Below are 19,806 nucleotides of genomic sequence, written 5' to 3' on the forward strand. Positions count from 1 at the left end.
CTGTCAAAGCACACACTGAATTAGTAAGTTTCTCACTGAATAACATATTAAAATCATAACAAAAACAACTTCTCTAAGAACCCTAGGAAATTACTATCAAAAGACTTGAGATGAACCTTTTAAAAATAATTCCAGTATTTTCATGGCTGTTGCTCATATTGATTAGTCTTTCCTATACTAATAACTGTGATAAAAACTATTTCTTAAAAATTACCAAAGTTTGAAAGAAATGTTACATTATTAGAAATATAGGTCAAATAAAACAAAAAGTTAATTATTTAGTACGTACTATGCAGTCAATGTTACTCATAAATCTTCCTGGTGGTATCAGTGACTACAAACAAAATGGCTGCCTTATTTGACCAGAAGGATGCAGAGGCAAAGTTTCATCTTTTTGGTATGCAGCATCTAAAGGCTCGAATTTGGAGTCCTATCCTTATCTCTCACAACACCTAAGTTTTGATGCCCTTATTTTCTCTTTGCCTGGTTACTCCCAGTTTTGCTTTTTAATGTTGTATGTATTTTTATAAGGCATCTCTACATTACTTGAATGGGGTGAGTAGTTTCATAACATAACATATAGTAAACAAAACAGGAGGAAATGGAAAAAGGAGTCGGGGAGGCAATAAGACAGAATCAAGAGTGAGGAAATCTGAGCTGGGAAATTCTAACATGCTTTCAAAAAGAGGGACCAAATAATGTATCGTTTAAATAAACTGAAGTGGCAACTAACGTTTTAGGACTATGTAAATTTTCCCTTTAAACACTGACCATGGATAATATACATCAACTCATTTCCCTTGTCTCCTAAATGAGGGAATTGATCACTCTATAAATAATCACATTTTTAAGATATGGGAGTCTTTGACTGCAATATGAATCTTTTATCCAGACTCATATCAGTTTTGTGCTTCTGAAGATGGTCATGATTACTGCCTCAATCAGTATCAACTATATGCTCATGATCACTATTTATGTCTTAAAGACGAGATATACACTTTCCATATATACAATTTTTATTGCATTAACAGTTAAGATCTACTGAGAACAACAGAAGGTTAGAAATCTTATAAATTGGCCAAACTATAAATAATCTCTGCCATAGTTAATATTACATTAAAAATGTCATCCAGAAAACAAAAGTATTTCTTATTATTATAGTATTGAATTAAAAGTATATCCAAATTCTGTGAGAATGTTGAGCTCATCTGGAAGGTTAATCTTGAGGAAGAGAAAAATTCTTCCCTTTTGAACAACATGGCCTCAAAATGAGAATTAGCTAAGAAGAATTTTTTTGAATTAATCAAAAAATGTCCCTGTTCCTCAAGTAAAAACCTTACTTTTCAGTTTCTCATTCAGAGTCTTATTGATCATTATTTAAATACAGAATTTTTTATGACCTTCATTATCTTGTCCAACCACACAAAAATTAAAGTTATCTAAACAGGACACTGTGAGGTCTCTCTGAAGCAGGTACACGAGGGGAGATAGACACTGACAAGCTGACACAGGACAAACAGAAAGCTCAGATAGTCAGGAAACTACCTTAAAAATAAGGCTGGGAACTTTAACAACTCATAGAAGATTTCACTAGATGGACTATCTCGTTTTCCACCAAGACTGGATAAATAAAACATTAATCTGTCTTACCAAACCCAGGATTCCATTTTCACTTTGCAGATGAACTGTGATATTTGGGCTGATAAAGTTGCTGGCCAGAAGTGGGATTCCTATGCCCAAATTAGCTGGGGAAAAAAGATGTTAAGGTCCACTATATAAAAGGTAAAAAGATTATGCCATAAATCTGCCACATATATAAATCTGAACTTCTGAACTTTAAGGGCACTTGCTCTGAATGTAATCACTGAATACATTCTCTCCTCACTCTCCAGGCACTATTTTGTAATCTCTTTAAAACAAAATCTCTAATTTCAATAACATTAATGTGCTTTCCTATAAAGATATCAAAGTGGTGGCTTCAGAGGTCATTTTTATTGTAAGACATATTTTATTTTCATTAATGCGCTTAGCAAATTTGAACTGGTAGATTAGGACTTATTGTGACTGACATATTATTAAACATGCCTTGACCTTTGTTTAAAAGTAATTTTCACTATTCAAAACTCCAAAATATAACAATGACTTAATATTCTCAAAAAGGGGTATCATTTTTAAATTAAAAAGAAAGTTTTCTGACAATACCAAATTTGTCTGTCTAAAACCATAATGATTCCTTTGGGTCACTGGGATAACATTCATTGGTAACTGAATTCTTCAAGATACAAAGAAGAAGGAGGAGGTGACTAAGTTTCAGTGAATATAATTGAGACTATATAAAAAGTAGCTAAGCTAAAGCATTGAAGAGCTGAGAGTTTGACTCTTCTTCCTCAAATGATCAAAACTGGGTCCTGATTTGTCTGTAATGGTGTAGATTTAATCTTGTCTCCCAACACAAACAGGCTGATCAAATCAGAGACACCCACACCACCTGGAACTGCTGTCCATACTGTCCACTACCACCACACGCTGCAGGACTGGCCAGAATTAGAGCAAAGAATGATGGCACTCTGATGAGATTCCAGGAACAGTGAGATCTTTATGAATCAGAGCCAGAAAAAATAAGGTTTGTATGTGATGCAATATTACAGACTATGAAGGCTGGCAAGACGATTCAATGAACCAAAACACTGCTTGTAGACATGTTAACTCTAAGAAGCTCTGACAATACTTGGTTCGTTTCTTACCAAATCACAATCTAGTGTAGTGTAGTTGGTACTTTGTTTCTCACAGTGATGTACAGATCACACTGAAATATTAATTTCATTATGAGCAAGTTTTTTCAGATAAGGGAACCCCAATGACAAGCTTCATACCTGAATTCTTTCACCATATTCTATAATTTTTTCAGTTCTTTAATGCTTTTTAGTGGGTCAAATGCCAGGGATAAAGAAGTCTGTGTACTCTGGGTTGAAAAAAGTGGGTAGTATGGAGAGACCATTTATATGAACTTGCAAATATTTTTCATAGGCAATACAATAACAGCGAATAAGAACACCTAGAAGCCATTACTAACTAAAATTAGTGGTATCATATAGTCAGTGTTTAAATGTCAGTGGGAAAACAATTGACTGGAGGTCAGAAGAAAACACAGGACCTAGCTTTCACCTGCTAGGTTAACTGGTTGATGCTCTATCTTGCTGATATAGGAGCTGAAGAGGAGGTACCATTATATTCCCCTCCACCATGTGAATTCTCTCCATAACACAACGTATAAATTGGAAAACAAAGAAAAACGAGGTGGTGGAGGTAAAAATAAAGTAGAAAAAGGGAGTTTCCCAAGTCAGTATCAGTCTGAAAGATGATATTTATGGACGGGGGAAGCTCGCAGAATGTTGACCCTTGACATGTTTCTAGATCCTCCTTTAGGAACTTTAAGTATGGCTTTAGTGTATTTACCACTCAACAAATATTTATTTTATCAAACACTATTTGTATTTATACGCAGTATTTGTTATTGTATAGTTCAATGTTTGATGTACTGAAAATCAACAAAATGGCAAAGAGACTCACTGTTAAACACATTCGAAAACTGAATAGTAATGGTACTAAATTATCTCAATCTACCTTTTTTTTTTTTGACAAAGTATCTAAAGCAAAATTTGAATCATTCATTGAATACCCTTACAAAGCATTAGACATAAAAGTACACTCATGGGATCCTTGTCAAAGGCAAGAGGGGTTGTTAAGAAGTTGGATCTTATGTTTCAATGAGTATGCAAATGTCAGAACATAGAGAAAGTAAATAGCACTGTTATAACTAGTACTTCTGAGATTTGAAACCCTCATCTTGGGTAATCTCTTTTCCCAATAACCTTTAGCAAAATGCCAAACTGTATATTAGAAATCCATTGTATAACAGAAAATAGCTAAGCAAATTTTGGTTGCCATTTTGTTTCAAGAAGGCAAACAGATTATAATTCCAATTTCATATACCTCGATATCTTTAGGTTATATGCCACATTTTTAAAAAATTGATCCATTGCTTTAAAAGTTAAAGTGAACTGGAAAAGAATCACTATGCAGGAGGCCTAGCAGCCTGATGAATATAGAAAAAGGGAGGACTATGTCTCTGCCCAGCCCCAGAAAGATAAAGGATACCATACATGCCATCCTCAAATTCAAGAGCTGCCCGCTTGATGATACGTTCCCTTACATTATCTCCAGGTTTACTGGATTTGGTTTTTACATCTTCCTCTTTTCGGACCGATAAACGCTTTAAAATAAACAGAAATAAATTATTCATGGTTGAAGTATACCTTGAATTTTATTACTGCTGAAATATAAAATTTCACCAGAAAAAAATGTTAAGTCTCTCCCATTACTACTATGAGGCAAATCTATAATACAACAGAGAGTTCTTTTTTAAAGAATAACATCGGTGGTATTTGATGACAGAAATAATTTTTTAGAAAGTGAAAGAGGTCAGATTTGTTTGAAGAAGAAGATATACTTGTTCTGTTTTTTGAAGCAAATAATCCCTCTGTTACTGTCACACTGACTGCTACTACTATTACTTTTATTAAGACTTCTGCAATTGAATTCTCAGGTGCTCAAGGACTGAACCAGAACCAAGAAAAGGAACAGACCCTGGGACTCTGTTTTTGCAGGGCTGTCAGAATGCTTTTACCAGGTGTTGCTACTGTGAATTGCATATTTCCACCTGCAGAGTTTGGACTGGTTTTGCTACAAGTGCATCACGGGAATCATAAAAATATCCAGAAACCAGCCAGGAAACTATTTCCATTACTAAATCTCCTTGACATAGACTCTGGTTTCTATTTGCAAATGTCCCACGTCCTTTCTCCCTAGCCCCCTAACATTAGTATTAGATTGCAAAATCTCTCTGTTTGACACATGGCTGATGGTATCTCTGATTGCCCAGTATCTCCTACTGGATGTCTATTCTGTTGCTGCTCCCTACACAGCTGTGAATCTTGATATCAATTCTGGCCCAGCTGAACATTCTTTATGCTCTCAGTAGCCTTAGAATACTTCCACTGCTCCTGGTACCTACTCCTTGCCATGATCTCATATCTACCAGCTGCCCAGAGCCTGGTGCTAATGGGAATGACATTCTGGACTTTATAAAGTGCAAAGCAACTTCAAGAAAGACACTTCTGAATAATCAAACACTAAGTCCAACAGGGCTAAAACCTTCTCTACCCTAGGACAGCCAGTCAAAACTATGCATTATAAATTAGGATAGTTACAGAAGCCTGAAGACACAGCTCAGAGAATCACATAACTTGGTGATATACACTTGGTAAACACAAGTCACTGTTGGACTAGACAATAACACAGACGATCATGTCCCCTTAGGATGGACACATGAGAAGCTCCTACTAAGATCCAAAGCAAACTTTCCATTCAGCTCTAATTCCTTATCATCTGGAATAGCCCCAGGGGCACATATCTCTGATAATCAGGTTTATAAATACTAACAAAGAAGCTAAGTCAATTACCTCAATTCTTTTCTCATATTTTTCTCCCTTTATAAGGCGATGTACATAAATCTTAGGAATATGGATATCTTCTGGGGCAAATGATCCAATATCCACAATTTCTTCAACCTAGGCAAAAAGAAAAAAAAATTTAAGTAGAGCTTAAACTGAACATTTTTTATTTTTAAAAAAGTGAAGTATATGCATTGTTACCTCCAATTTAGATTATATATACAGTGTAAAAAAATACATATAAGGGTGCCTGGGTGGCTCAGTTGGTTTAGCAACCAACTCTTTATTTCGGCTCAGGTTGTGATCTCTAGGTTGTGAGATCGAGCCCAGAGTCTGGCTCCACATTCAGCAGGGAGTCTGGGATTCTCTCTCTTCTCTCTCCCCCTCCCTCTCTAAAATAAATAAATGGATCTTAAAAAAAATAATACATATACCCACACACATACACGTATATATATCAAAGAGAGACAGAATATATTACACACACATACTTTTAGACCCACAAAAAAAGAAGAAATTCAAATTTCTTCATAAAATACAGAATATAAATCTCCAAAACTTAGTCTTTGCCTAAAAGAGTCTCAGTTACAAATCTGTCAAATGGTTTCTCAGTACAGCTGCTTGAACTTTCACAAACTGCAGCTCAAAATTTGAAAGCACATCCCTTAAGCCCTGATTTTCAAAATTAATGGGAGATTTATCATATCAAAGACAAAAATCTGTAACAACATCTTGCTTGGTCAATTGAAGAGCTTTTTAAATACAGATACAAATGCTATTTGTAACAATTATTAATTATTTCTGTTATTAGCTTCCTAGGATTGTGACAGAACTGCAGTTGCTGAAATAATTTTACTTAAAGACAGATCTTAATTTCAATATGGAAATTCAAAAAGGCAATATCAACTAATAACTAGAATACTCAATGTAATTAGAATTAAAGTCATTCACAGAGCAAAAGGGCATTTTACAGCAGTATGAAATGCTCCAAGTTAGTCTGCTCTTTTGTAATTCATTAAAAAAAGACAACATAGCATTTTTATATCAATATAAAAAGACCCTCAGAATAACAATGATCAAGAAAAACTAAGGTTAATGCTGTTGGGGTCAAAGAATTATCTTTCTGGTACCAAGAAAAACTATTATCTTGAAGACTGGTGGGTGCTCAGTTCAATATATACCATACCCAAAGCAAAGAACTATTTGCTTAAATGAACTAACTTGTGCAAGGTGAGTTGCACATGCCTACTAAACTAATAACTGAACTCTCCAGAAGTTTCGAGGTCAAGTTGCACTTTTTATGCTATTTTACCCTGTATGCCCATACCATACTCCTCCAATGAAAGAATACCAGGGGTTACAAGAGTCATTTTAGTTATTTTGCACTGCTCCCACATAGCTGGAAAAAAAAAAAAAAGAATGTGGTAGATAAAAGCTATCTTCAATGATAATTAGAGGGTTCTTTTTTTTTTTTTAAAGATTTTATTTATTTGACAGAGAGAGACACAGTGAGAGAGGGAACACAAGCAGGGGGAGTGGGAGAGGGAGAAGCAGGCTTCCCGAGGAGCAGGGAGCCCGATGCGGGGCTCGATCCCAGGACCCTGGGACCATGACCTGAGCCGAAGGCAGACGCTTAACGACTGAGCCACCCAGGCACCCCGATAATTAGAAGGATCTTAACCAAAATCAAACAAAAATTCCAAGTAAGAGTCAGTAAACATGTGGGGATCCAAGCTGAAATAGTGGGTAGAGATGCATACCTGCATTCATCTGAGAATGAGTTAGAGGGAGGCAAGGGATTCCTCATCACTGTAATCTGTATCTACCCCCCTAAGGCCTCTCTATGCTCTGGTATTTCCAACTCAGGGTGGTGACCAGGGAAAGAGGAGGTGGATATAGGAAATGCGGAGCAGCTAGGCATTATCACTACTTCTTCAAATAGCTGGAATTTTAGCCATCAGAGTTCATTCATATTTTTATACGTATTTAATTCAAGCCTTCAAAGAGGCTCTGGACTTCAAAAACTTGTTTATACATTAACCCATTATCCTGAGGATTTATATGAAGACTTATTATTCACGAAAATATTGGCCACAGCATTTGGTAAAATAATAATGAGTTGGAAACAACCTAAGTCGTCCACAATAGGCTAATGGTAAAATATATATGGTACATCCACATGATGGATCAATACTTTAGTTTCCATACTTATGACACATCATAATTTAATGTTTCATAAAAATGAAAGATTTTTGTACAAATAAATATTTACAGATATGTTCTTTGGCACAATTATCTCTACACCTACAAAAAACCTGAAAGGAAATACAAGGAAATGCTAATAATTATTGCCTCTGGGTAACAGTACAAGTTATTTTTCTTTCATTTCACTTCTATAATCAAGGGGTGAAAAACCTACAGAATTTTTTTTTTTTTTAAGATGCAGCAGACGCAAAGTAAGGAGGTTCCCAAACTGGGGAATACATTAAGTGGAGGATGTCATAAATTCCTTAATTAGTTAGACATGTACCAAAGGACATGTTAAAAAGCAAACAGGAACTCAAAGAAAAACTGCGGTTTGTAAACTCTAACAGTGCTTACGACATTATGAAATGAATTAAGGAAACTCTTTTGCCTACACTTTTTAAAGATAATACGAATTATTCTCCTGATGCTGTTCCAAAAGTCCAGGCCCTCATATCTCTTGCTTGAATTACTACAGCAGCTTCCTAATCAGTCTCCTTGCCTTTGCCCTTCAGCAAGGACAAGAAACGTAATGGAAAAGGAAAAAAAAATAGTAATACTTCTCACTTAAACCAGAAATGCTGATGGTAACCAATCACTATTGTCTTCTGATTCCAAAAAAATAAAGTTTTGCCCCAAAACACCAAATTAAGACAAAGTTTCTTTATCGAGGGCAATGACATCATGATTTCACGACAAATAGGGTGACAGAATGTGTCCTGACAAAAGAACTCTGACAGAAAGCAAGAATCTGGTTAAATGTAGTCAGTTCTGTGCTTTGTCATCCTGATAGAAGTGATTTTCCTATTGTAGAAAACACATGTGCAGCATTTGTCCAAACATCAACACTCAACAGTATTGAAAACTTCTATACAAAAATCAAAGCTTTCTCAGAGTCGGTTAGCAGAGTTAATAGCAAAGGAAGAAAATATTTGAAGTACAAACCGAAAGAAGAAAACATATGTTTTCAGACAATCTGTGAAAAGAGTTTAAAAAAACCGGAGAGGCAGAACTATCTTAATGCAAGCTACTGAAGGGACTGAAGCCTTCTCTGCTGGTCTTGTGTGATTTGGAGAAAGAACAGTAAGGAGGAACCAACGTGGGGGGGGGGCGGGAACAGTCTAGTGAGATCAGGCGATAACATAAGAGCTAAAGGAAATCTGAAAAGAAAAAGAGGAGTAAAATGAGCTTGTTAAGAAAAAAGTAAAAATAAAAGCTCACAAGAGCACTCACTAACCATGGCAGAAATGTGCCTCCTGAAATCAGAAGTGGGAAACAGTGGGTAGAGATGCATGCCTGCATTCATCTGAGAATGAGTTAGAGGGAGGCAAGGGATTCCCCATCACTGCAATCTATATCTCCCCGCCTAAGGCCTCTAACAGCGGCCTTACTGTTACAAAGTAACTGTTTCTTTACAAAGAAACAGTCTCAGGGCAAAGCAGTGAGCAGATTTAAATGTCCTCAGACAAGAGCAAGATGGAGGACAGGTAGCGAAGAACAACCCAGAGTCTTCCCGGGGCACCAGGCACAGTTGCTATGTAGCACCATCTGGTTCATCTAGAAACCCAGACACTTGAGGCATCTCTAATTAGTACTTGTCTTCAGTCATTAGCAGGAAAATAGAGGCTAGGAAATGTTAATTATTATTGATTTGAACTTTGTTTTAAAAAGGCTTTCTCTGCCCTGTACCCTTTTTAGTTTATCATTCCGAAAAGTTTTATTTTAAAGCTCAGAGAAGGATAAGAATTAATCCTTGGGCGACAATGCTTTTGTTTTTACTTGGCAAACAGTATTTATATCTCAGGTAAGGGAACGGAGGAGCTGCAAGGCAATAACTTTCTTATTTTTTTAATTTTGTTTTAGTGACAACCTGAATCCGTGATCGCCACAAAAAAATGGGCCCAACCCTGCCAACCTCACTGTGACACAAGATGAGGCCTGTTTTGAGAGCAAGGGGAGGAATCACACGGCAGGGTTCTTTCCTGAGTCATTTTAACGTTCAAAACAGGTTAGGAAGAATGTAATTCTTTTGCCAAAAAATAAAAAAAACAACAACAAGCAATAATGTCTGGAATCATGAAAAACACTGACCCCAAATTAGGAAAAGCTGTGGAAGACCAGAAAAATGGAAGAGGGAAGCATGAGCAATAACAGAAAACATTACAAATTAGATGCAGAGGTGCTCTGGATGGTAAGATGAAGAGAAAATGTGGAGCAAAAGGGAGGTCAGCATGCAGGGTATCCTTCCTGAGAATCCAAAAAAGGGGGGGGAAAATTTCCAAAGGAGCAAGAAGGTGCATATTGTATTAAGCTTCATGCTAGGGATGATATGATTAGTACAAAAATAAAAGATACAATGGCATGGAAGCTAAAAGGGCCTGGAACAAATTATATATGGTCTTAGATGTCTATACATAAAAGTGCAAAGACTGAAAAGATGAGTGGCTATTAAAGAATTTGGAACCTTAACAACAGGGGTAAATATGAGTGCACAGTCATTACTGAAACCTGAGATATTCTACAATGTTCAGTGAAAACAAGCTGACAGAAGAACATGCTATCTCAAGAAAAATATGCACGTGCCCGGGAAGCCACAGACCTAGTGATGAAATGTGGTGAACTACATCTAGTGTGAGTTCAAAAGGAGGAAGAACATCACACTAATGGCCATATAATGAGTGCTCACCAAACTAAAGATGTAGAGGACATACTTTTAATAGAATGTCAACATTTCTGAGAAATAAGATAGTCATATCATGAGAGGCACTAATTATCTGAATATCTTCTGTTCATCATATTCCTCTGATAAATTCTATATTGCCTTCTGACAAGTTCTATATTTCAGAAGGAAAACGTGAGAGAAATCATGATTCTGGACCTCTAACCAATAAGGATAAGCTTGGTAAAGTAGAAATGATGGAAACCCTGAGAGAAAGTGACAATGTAAAACTGGAATTTGTACTAGACCAGGAACTGAATCCTGGACATACAAAGAAATGTATCCTGGTCTTTGAAGAAGAGCAGATTTCAAAAAGTTGAGAAAAAAAGAAGCAGGATCAAGTGGTCAGAAACTCTAAATGACAAACTTAAGAGACTTTCAAAACCCCCATTCTGACAATAGGAGAACGGACCACCTTGACAATGAACAGAAGAGCACATAAAGAAAAGTGTAAGAGGTGATAACATGGGTAACTATGTGGTTCTGCGTATCTCACAAGGGCTCACACAAAAGACAGACACGGATGATCTAGGACAAAATGCGAGTCACATGAAACCTTCAGAGGTGTGCCAAAAGGCACAAAATTGGAATGAGAGGAGTCATATACAAAATGCTACAGATGATGAAAGAGTGGTTTCTGGGGTGATTTTGCTGTTGCTGATGGAGAATTCGGAAATGGTAATCAGCACTGCTTGACACAGATGACAGAAACAAGTACAGCAGTTCGACTCCATCTTGCTCCTGACTTCCCCATCAGCAAGAAGGAAAGGACAGTACTAATATGGTTAAGGAGAAACTGAATTCCAAGAAGAGAGAGATTCTCTAATACTAGGCCATAGACAAAATGATATACCAGGATTCTTTTTTTTTTCTTCTTAAAGATTTTATTTATTTATCTGATGGAGAGATAGAGAGCACAAGCAGGGGGAGCGGCAGAGGGAGAAGCAAGCTCTCTGTTGAGCAGGGAACCCGATGTGGGGCTAGATCCCAGGACCATGGGATCATGACCTGAGCCTAAGGCAGACGCTTAACCGACTGAGCCACCTAGGCGCCCCTGATATCCGAGGATTCCTAAAGAGCCTGATAATATGGTCACAGAATTATAATCAAGTGAAAAATGGTAGCGATGTCGGCAGATGAAGAGAGGGAAATAGACTCCTTTTCAAAATAGGGGCTCGGTTCACAACAGTATTCTAAAAGGGATTATTAAACAGATAGTTTGTAAGGTCATGGAACAGAGAAAAGAATATTGTGAGGCACCAGTACAAGTTTCCCCCAGACCACACCATGCAGCATGGACCGCACTGATCTGCAGATCAGGCTAGCACACTGGCAGGCCCGGAGAAAAGCAGTATGTGATTTCACAAAAAACCTGACCAAGTTCCTCATGGAAGAGCTGTACAGACTTAGCAGGGAAATGTGCCTTGGATACATTCACTTAAAATCAACAAATACAAATTAAGCACCTACTAGATATAGCAATGAAGGAAACGGACAGGGAGTCTGCTATGATAGGTAGCAAACAGGTAGGTAAGTACTTGAAGAATCACAGAAGTACTTGATGGCTTGACAATCCTTAGAAGTCTCCAATGCTGTGCTTTGTAACCTTTGGGGGGAAATGTGTAGTTCTTTACAAATCCGATGAAAGCTACACACAAAGGAGTTTCCTGATCTATAAAATCCTTCATGAGATTTCGAAGTTTGGTCCATAAACACCCCCCCTACTCTCCAGCCTCAGCTGGACCCCAGATTAGAAGAGAAGCCCACTCTAGTGGGGTAAGGTCTTTGGTCCTATCCTGTTCAACATCTTTATCAAGGCCTTAAATGAAGACAGGGAACACATTCTGAGTCCACTGTGGTTCAGAGGAAAGGGTCTGCGTGCAATGGGCAATTATGAACAGATACATTTCCATCTCTGTCAGAGAAGACAATCTCAGGCTCATGACCTCCCAAGTATTTAGCAAAAGTTCAAGTGACAAAAACAATATTCCAGGAGTCCAAACATCCTTTTAATGTTCCAAGAAGAGCCTGCCCCTGGAGAAAACCAGTATCTTTATACCATTGTTATAAAGAGTCAGTTTCTCCTTCTTACAATCAAATGAGTTCTTTCATGCAATTATAACAGGGTGCCACGATAAAATTCTGTCTAGTTTTAATAGCAAGAATAATTGTACTTCACTTGATCTGATCATTAGTTTCCTTTATATGATATGTACTATCAACTATGTGAGTACTTTCATTTTTACTTGACATCTTGTACTCACTCATGTTTGCCATGACAGTATGATTTTTCAGTCTAATTCCAGCTCCATTTTAAAGCCCTACTATTGCTTTTCTTTCTTCGTATAGCCCTACTTTTAAATGTTGTTTTGTATATATTCTGTGTCTTGTAAGCTACTTTAGATCATCTGTGGAACAAAATGGGTAAAAATTAAACAGTGCATTTATTAAATTGGAGAACGATACAAGGCCAGAAAAAAAGAGCTGACACTATTAAGACAGAAATACTACCATCTGGGGACCCCTGGGTGTCTCAGTCGGTTAAGTGTCTGCCTTCGGCTCAGGTCATGACCCCAGGGTCCTGGGATCAAGCCCCACATCAGGCTCCCTGCTCAGTGGAGAGCCTGCTTCTCTCTCTCCCTCTGGTGCTCCCCCAGCTTATGCTCTCTCTCTCTCTCTGACAAATAAATAAAATCTTAAAAAAAAAAAAAATACTACCATCTGGTCTCTACTGGTTAGGAAAATAAAATGGGCCAATATTAACTGAATGAAATTCAGCAGGGAACAAATATTGTAAAATAATACCTGGCCTAATAATTTTTTTGAAGTGGAAATATAAAAGGGTTTACCTAAGCACCAGCACAAAGACTACATGTGACAGAAACACCCAAAAAAATGCCAGAAAAATTTTCCTTTCTCCATTTGCTGTCCAGCCTCAGAGTTCAGGATAAACACCTTAAACCTCATGTCCCTCATTACAAAATAAAAGCAATCCTTCCTCTCTACAATATCTCATCTGAAACATGGGATGAGAAGGAAAACGGATGAAGCAGTTTGAACTCATTAAAAGAAAAGCTTTACCTAAAAATAGCTTAATTTACTAAAACTGTGATTAGCCACAAAATTAATAGGCCATATTGATTAAAAAAAAAAAAAGTAGGAATATTACTTACTTCATGGACTACCCCAATAGTTTTTGTAATGGACTGTATTTTTTTTTTTTTTTTTTGAGAGACAGAGAATGAGAGAGAGAGAGAGAACATGAGAGGGGTAGGGTCAGAGGGAGAAGCAGACTCCCCACCAAGCAGGGAGCCTGATACGGGACTCAATCCTGGGACTCCAGGATCATGACCTGAGCCAAAGGCAGTGGCCCAACCAACTGAGCCACCCAGGCACCCCTGGAGAGACTGTATTTTAAAAACAAATCGTAAAGCAGGGCACCTGCATGGTGCAATTGGTTAAGTGTCTGATTCTTGGTTTGGGCCCAGGTCATGAACTCAGGGCTGTGGGATCAGGCCCCATGTTGGGCCCCATGCTCAGTGCAGAGTTTGCTTGAGATTCTCTCTCCCTCTCCCTCTGCCCCTCCTGCTCATGCTCTCTCTCTCCAAAATAAATAAATCTTTAAAAAAAATAATAAAAACAAATTTAAAAGCAGTTTATAAGTATTATTTTCATTTCCATGTACTCTTATATCCAAACAGTCTAGTCCATGATGGTTTTTTTGCATTTTTTTTAAATTTGACCAAAAATGCCAATCTTCGCTAAATATGTGATTTAATAACATTTAGGCAGTATTATAAATATCCAAATTTTATTTGTGATATCTTCGTCTAAAAGGAAATTTTATTAGGGCTGTAGCAAATCCAGAGAAGTAATTAAAAGGAGTACATCTACCCAAAGGAATTAAAACACTTCTAACACGTTCATTCAAAGCACCAGTCTTATCTACATACTAGGGAAAAAAATTACACCATTATCACATACCCCAAGGAAAACAGGGAGACATGATATAATTAAAAGAATTAAACTGGGAACATTTTTCAATGAAGAGAGTTATAGAGAAACAGGAAGAGAAAGTCTGTGTTCAGCTTTACATTCACCAAAAAACTGCCTATTAGTGATGCCAACTGAAACTTTGAAAGGTTACTCTTTTAAGACTGTTTCCTTCCATTTGGGGTTGTTAATCATCCTTGGAGCTTTTTACAATGTAAAAACCCAGTATTTAACACATAAACTGCAAAGTAGAATTGGGTTAAACTCTAGCATTTCCGGAACACGGTTCACAGTTGCTTAATCTAACAGAGATTGGAACTAGTATTCACCTTGTGAGACTCGATAATTCTTAAATTTAAAATCCTTCACCATGTGGCAAAGAACAAGAGCTTTCTTTTTTCATTTCACCTTTTCAATGTTCTCTATATGTTTTCATTCTATAAAGCAGTAAGCAAAGGCATCCTATTCATTTCATTTCATCCTATCTTATTTCATGAAGAACATTAAAATGCCATGTTTCTTTTTCCCTGATTTAGTATAAGGGGCGCCTGGGTGGCTCAGTTGGTTAAGTGTCTGCCTTCAGCTCAGGTCATGATCCCAGGGTCCTGGGATCAAGCCCCACATCAGGCTCCTTGCTCGGCGGAGAGTCTGCTTCTCTCTCTCTCCCTCTGTTGCTCCCCTTGCTTGTTCTCTCCCTTGCTCTCGCCCTCTCCCTCTGTCTAATAAATAAAATCTTAAAAAAAAAAGGTAGACATAAGATGTAAAAATAAACTTCAAGACAACATACCTTTCCCACCCCTCAGTGTACAATTCCCAAAACTAGATCTTTAAGTCCTAAAGAAATTCACATACTCATCACCTTCTCAGCTGTGATGTTAGCAATAAGAACAAGCAAATGCCCATTCCCTCCCTACAAACAGCAGGTACACACAATCGGTTTTATGGCTGGCATCACTTGGTTCCTTTTTTTTCCCACAAAGAATTTCAGCCTCTAGTTATCACTAGGAAAGCAGAGCCAGTCCTGCCTCTGAGGTCATCGTTCACAGCAATGACTGAAAAACCTACGGTGAATGAAGCTGATGAACTCCCAAATCTAAAATGTCTTTTTGGCATATACAGCTCATCCCTGAAACTCAACACCACATTTGAAAAGTTAAGAATGATAATTAAAAGAAGTACCCTGATCTTTTAGACAGAATTTCCCTCCATTAAAGACAAGCAGCTATGGTTGATGGTAAACAGTAATTTGTTGATGCCAATACTTTTGTCCATACGATTCTAATGCCATGTATTTTATCCACTTCTCCTATACTTAAAAAATAAGGAGACAAAAGAGTATGATATAGAGTACTGGGTCTGGGGTCAGAAGATGTAGATTCTGGTTTTAACCCTAATGTCATCTAGCACTGTGTTCTTATGTGAACCACTTAAAGTCATTTCATCTCTAAAATGTGGAAGTTGAGTTTTAAATGATGCGTTATATTCTTTCCAGTCCTTACATGCTGTAAGTCTACATTAGTTCTCGGATGTGCTATAAAAAGACCTTAAAGTATGCAAATTAATGTATCTTTTTAATTACTCTAGGTTGTTGAACACTAAATCATTCCCCTCTTACTGGGTGTACTTTGTTAAACGCTACACATGATTTTAATTCCATGCCACTTAGTTACCTTCCATACTCCTCTGGACTTACATGTTTGCTAGGCCAACTCTCACCTGAGTAAACAGTCAGTTGCATTTACAAGGCCAGTTTATTTGCCACCAGTTGATTACCTGCTACATATCTAGTTAACTACCATATGGTTTGTTCTACTTTAACTGCGTAATAAAAGCCTATTGAATGAGGCACACTATCTATTCCAGCCAGCATTAAAAGGCACATCTTGAGATAAAATGACCCCAGGGAAGTCGGAGGAAGCTAGTCACAGTAATAAGGAAAGGAATTACAGAACACCTGGTAGCAGATTATCAAGTCTCTCAGTTCAGGGCCTGACAAAGGCCTCAAATATAAAGCTGTCAGGAAGAACCACTGAGGATAAGGCATTTTTGCTTCCTTAGACCACAGCAGGATAATGATGCCAATCAAGTGGAACGAGCAGAACACTTCTAAGCCTGCAAAGTATTGCTTATATTTTAAAATTGCTGGCTCAGTGACTCAAACATCATTTAATGAGTATCTATTATGTGTCAGGCATCAGGTCAGATGCTGGGGATACAAAGATGAGTAGGACAAGGTCCCACAAGGTGCTCCTGGTTGAATGGAGGAGATAGGTAAACAGCGAATCACAGTACAAGTGGTGATAAATGCTATCATAGAGGGAAAGCTCCACTCAGAATGCAGAAATGAACCACAAAAAGAAGGGTGGGGAAGGCATTTCAGGCAGAAGAAATGGCGAGAGCAAAGTCCTGGACTCAGGAAAGAATGTGATCTGGGGGAATGTGAAGAGATTTAGGGCATGCAGGAAAGGGAGCAGCAGAAAGAAGTCTGAAAATTTCATTTTATGAAATGAGGAACCTAATTTTGGAAAAGCTATCAGAAATGGCAACAGCTATCCTGAACAAAAAAGAAATGTGATTTCCTTCATACTTCAAAAAACTCACAAGAGAGTTCATCTTAACTAATATGCTGCTAGAGCAGTTTCTTTTGACTATTGAGGCTTCTCTCCAGAAAAGAAATTTTTAACAACTTGGCAATTACATCCTCTCACTTTCATTAATTTTTGGTTGTGCACCTGGATTTTCTAGGGGCCTAGTAAAAGGACACTGGGAAATCTGAATATATTCTAATTTTAGAAAGCTGCCATATGCTATGTGCTAAAACTACAATAATGATACATGCTGAAATGTGTTTATAAGAAATATAACCAGTAACACAAAAGGGGTCAATGAGTAATGCTTATCACTTTTCCTCTCACACATTTCTTACTTAAATCATTTATGTAAGCCATGACTTTAAAATGCCTTCTTTTTTAAGCTATACTCTTGAACAAGAAAGACTTGGGAGAGTAACTCCTTAAAAAAAAAAAAAAAAGCAGCCAATTTTTAAAATGAAACAATCTTGCATAAGCCCTAATTATCACTTCAGTATTTGTAGACGAGATCTATATTTGAAGTGGAAAAAATAACATTTTTTGACAAGGTCTCTGGAAGGAGTGAGGAAAGCCACTATTATTTTAATAGGAGTGACTTTAAAATCACAAGCTAAATTCTTAACACCAACATGGAATAAATCGATAAGTAGGTCAAAAGTTGTTAGGTAAACTAAAGGAGAAAGTAAAATGAGTAAAAGGAGTCTTTGTCCTTTTTTGCAATAAGACAGTTTTGTGAGAGAGTATCCCCTCGATTTATATCAGTCATACTGTGCCTTACTACTCAATAACCTTTCAGAGAGAATATCATAGGTAAAGATTCCAAAATCATTATATTATGTTAGAAATTCCCTCTGGCCTTTTCTTGCCTTCCCTTTCTCAACAGAATCTATGTCATTTGCAGTGAGATGATTTTGTGGGAAATCATGACCATAAGTTTTAGAGAGCTGTCTCAAAACAGTGAATCAACAAAGCGCTTGACTCACACCTTATTTTAGGAATGGGTTCGTTCTGTGGGTATAGTTGCCAGTCACGGTTACGTCTCTCTGAGAGCCTTATCCATCTTTACTTCAATAACTAAGTTACTGCTATGGGTTCAAGATGCTGTTCCTTTTGGGAAAAATGAAACTAGACAAAACCAGAGAAGGAGACAAACCATAAGAGACTCTTAATCTCAGGAAACAAACTGAGGGTTGCTGGAGTGGAGGGGGTTGGGAGGGATGGGGTGGCTGGGTGATGGACATTGGGGAGGGTATGTACCATGATGAGCGCTGTGAATTGTGTAAGAGTGATGAATCACAGATCTATACCCCTGAAACAAATAATACATTATATATATTTAAATAAAAAGAAACAAAACAAACGAAAAAAGGGGAAAAAAGAGAGAAAGAGAGAGACAAACCAAGAAACACTTTTAACTACAGAGAACACACTGCTGGTTACCAGAGGGGATGTGGGTTGGGGGATGGGGGAAATAGGTGATGGGGATGAAGTAGTACATGTATCATGATGAAAAAAATAAATAAAATGACTTAAAAAAAAAAAAAAAAAGATGCTCTTCCTTTTCTAGTTTACTAGCTAGAGCCAATCCAAGTTCTTTCCCAGGGTGGAGCGGCTAGGAAGATAGCCCCAGGAAGCTGGGTTCAAACCACAGAGCCTAGCTTCAGATCACACATCAACTACAATCCTGCACTTCCTCTTCTCACTCATACAATTCTTCATCTGAGTGGGAGATTCTAGAACCTGGGAATGAAATACTAGAGACATTCCCTTTAAAAAGAACAACAGTCATACCAACAACACATAAAATCACAAAAGAAAAATAAATAGCCAATAAATATTCAATTTCCCTTGTCATCAAAGATCTATAAATTAAAACCATAGGGCAGCATTTTTTACACAGCAAATCATCAAAACAATTTTAAGTATAATATCCATGTTGTCAAGAATGGTTCAAAAGTGATACTTTTATATATCACTATGGGATAATTGAAATTACCTTCCTAGAGAATAATTTAGCAATATTTATCTAAAGTTTGTAAAATGTTTATGCACGCACACAAAAAAATTCACTTCTAGAAATTTTGTCAGGGGCGCCTGGGTGGCTCAGTCATTAAGCGTCTGCCTTCGGCTCAGGCCATGATCCCAGGGTCCTGGGATCGAGCCCCGCATCGGGCTCCCTGCTCAGCGGGAGGCCTGCTTCTCCCTCTCCCACTCCCCCTGCTTGTGTTCCCTCTCTTGCTCTCTCTGTCAAATAAATAAATAAAATCTTTAAAAAAAAAGAAATTTTGTCAAAGAAAATAATCAGATGTGCACAGAAACAAGAACACTCACTAAAGCACTGTCAGTAATAGGGAAAGATGGAAAACAACATACAAGTCCAACAACAGAGATTTGTTAATATAAATTTGAGTATAACTATTGAAATAGCCTTTTTGGGGGGAATATTTAATGACCTGCAAAAACATTATTAATGTTTTATGTCATTAAATATATATACTTAACATATGTTATGGTCATATGGTCATAATTTCATAATATATATGAACAGGAATTAAAGAAATCAAGTCAAGAGATATCCAATTCCATCGTTCCTTCAAAGCCCTTGATTTCATGTAGGAAATGTCTCTACAACCCATTTTGGCCCATCCACAGCCAAATATCCTTAGACCTGTGAGTCAAGAAGGTGAGTGTCAAATGCCTAGAGTTCTAGCCCTCCTTTACAATACACCACTATAAATACATGCAG

At 37.3% G+C, this 19,806-nt stretch overlaps 1 protein-coding gene across 1 annotated transcript in view; it reads right to left on the bottom strand.

The window, feature by feature from the left end:
* Positions 1 to 19,806, bottom strand: part of OXCT1 (3-oxoacid CoA-transferase 1) — a 115,263-nt gene that overhangs the window by 59,634 nt on the left and 35,823 nt on the right. The window contains exons 6-8 of the mRNA XM_081826068.1: positions 5,523 to 5,630; positions 4,159 to 4,273; positions 1,651 to 1,745 (exon numbers count right to left, since the gene is read on the bottom strand). Coding sequence (XP_081682194.1) covers positions 1,651 to 1,745; positions 4,159 to 4,273; positions 5,523 to 5,630 — 318 coding nt within the window. The remainder of the gene's footprint in view (positions 1 to 1,650; positions 1,746 to 4,158; positions 4,274 to 5,522; positions 5,631 to 19,806) is intronic.

The sequence above is a fragment of the Leptonychotes weddellii genome, chromosome 7 (assembly GCF_054177405.1).
Source record: "Leptonychotes weddellii isolate Sample4059 chromosome 7, ASM5417740v2, whole genome shotgun sequence".
NCBI lineage: Eukaryota > Metazoa > Chordata > Mammalia > Carnivora > Phocidae > Leptonychotes > Leptonychotes weddellii.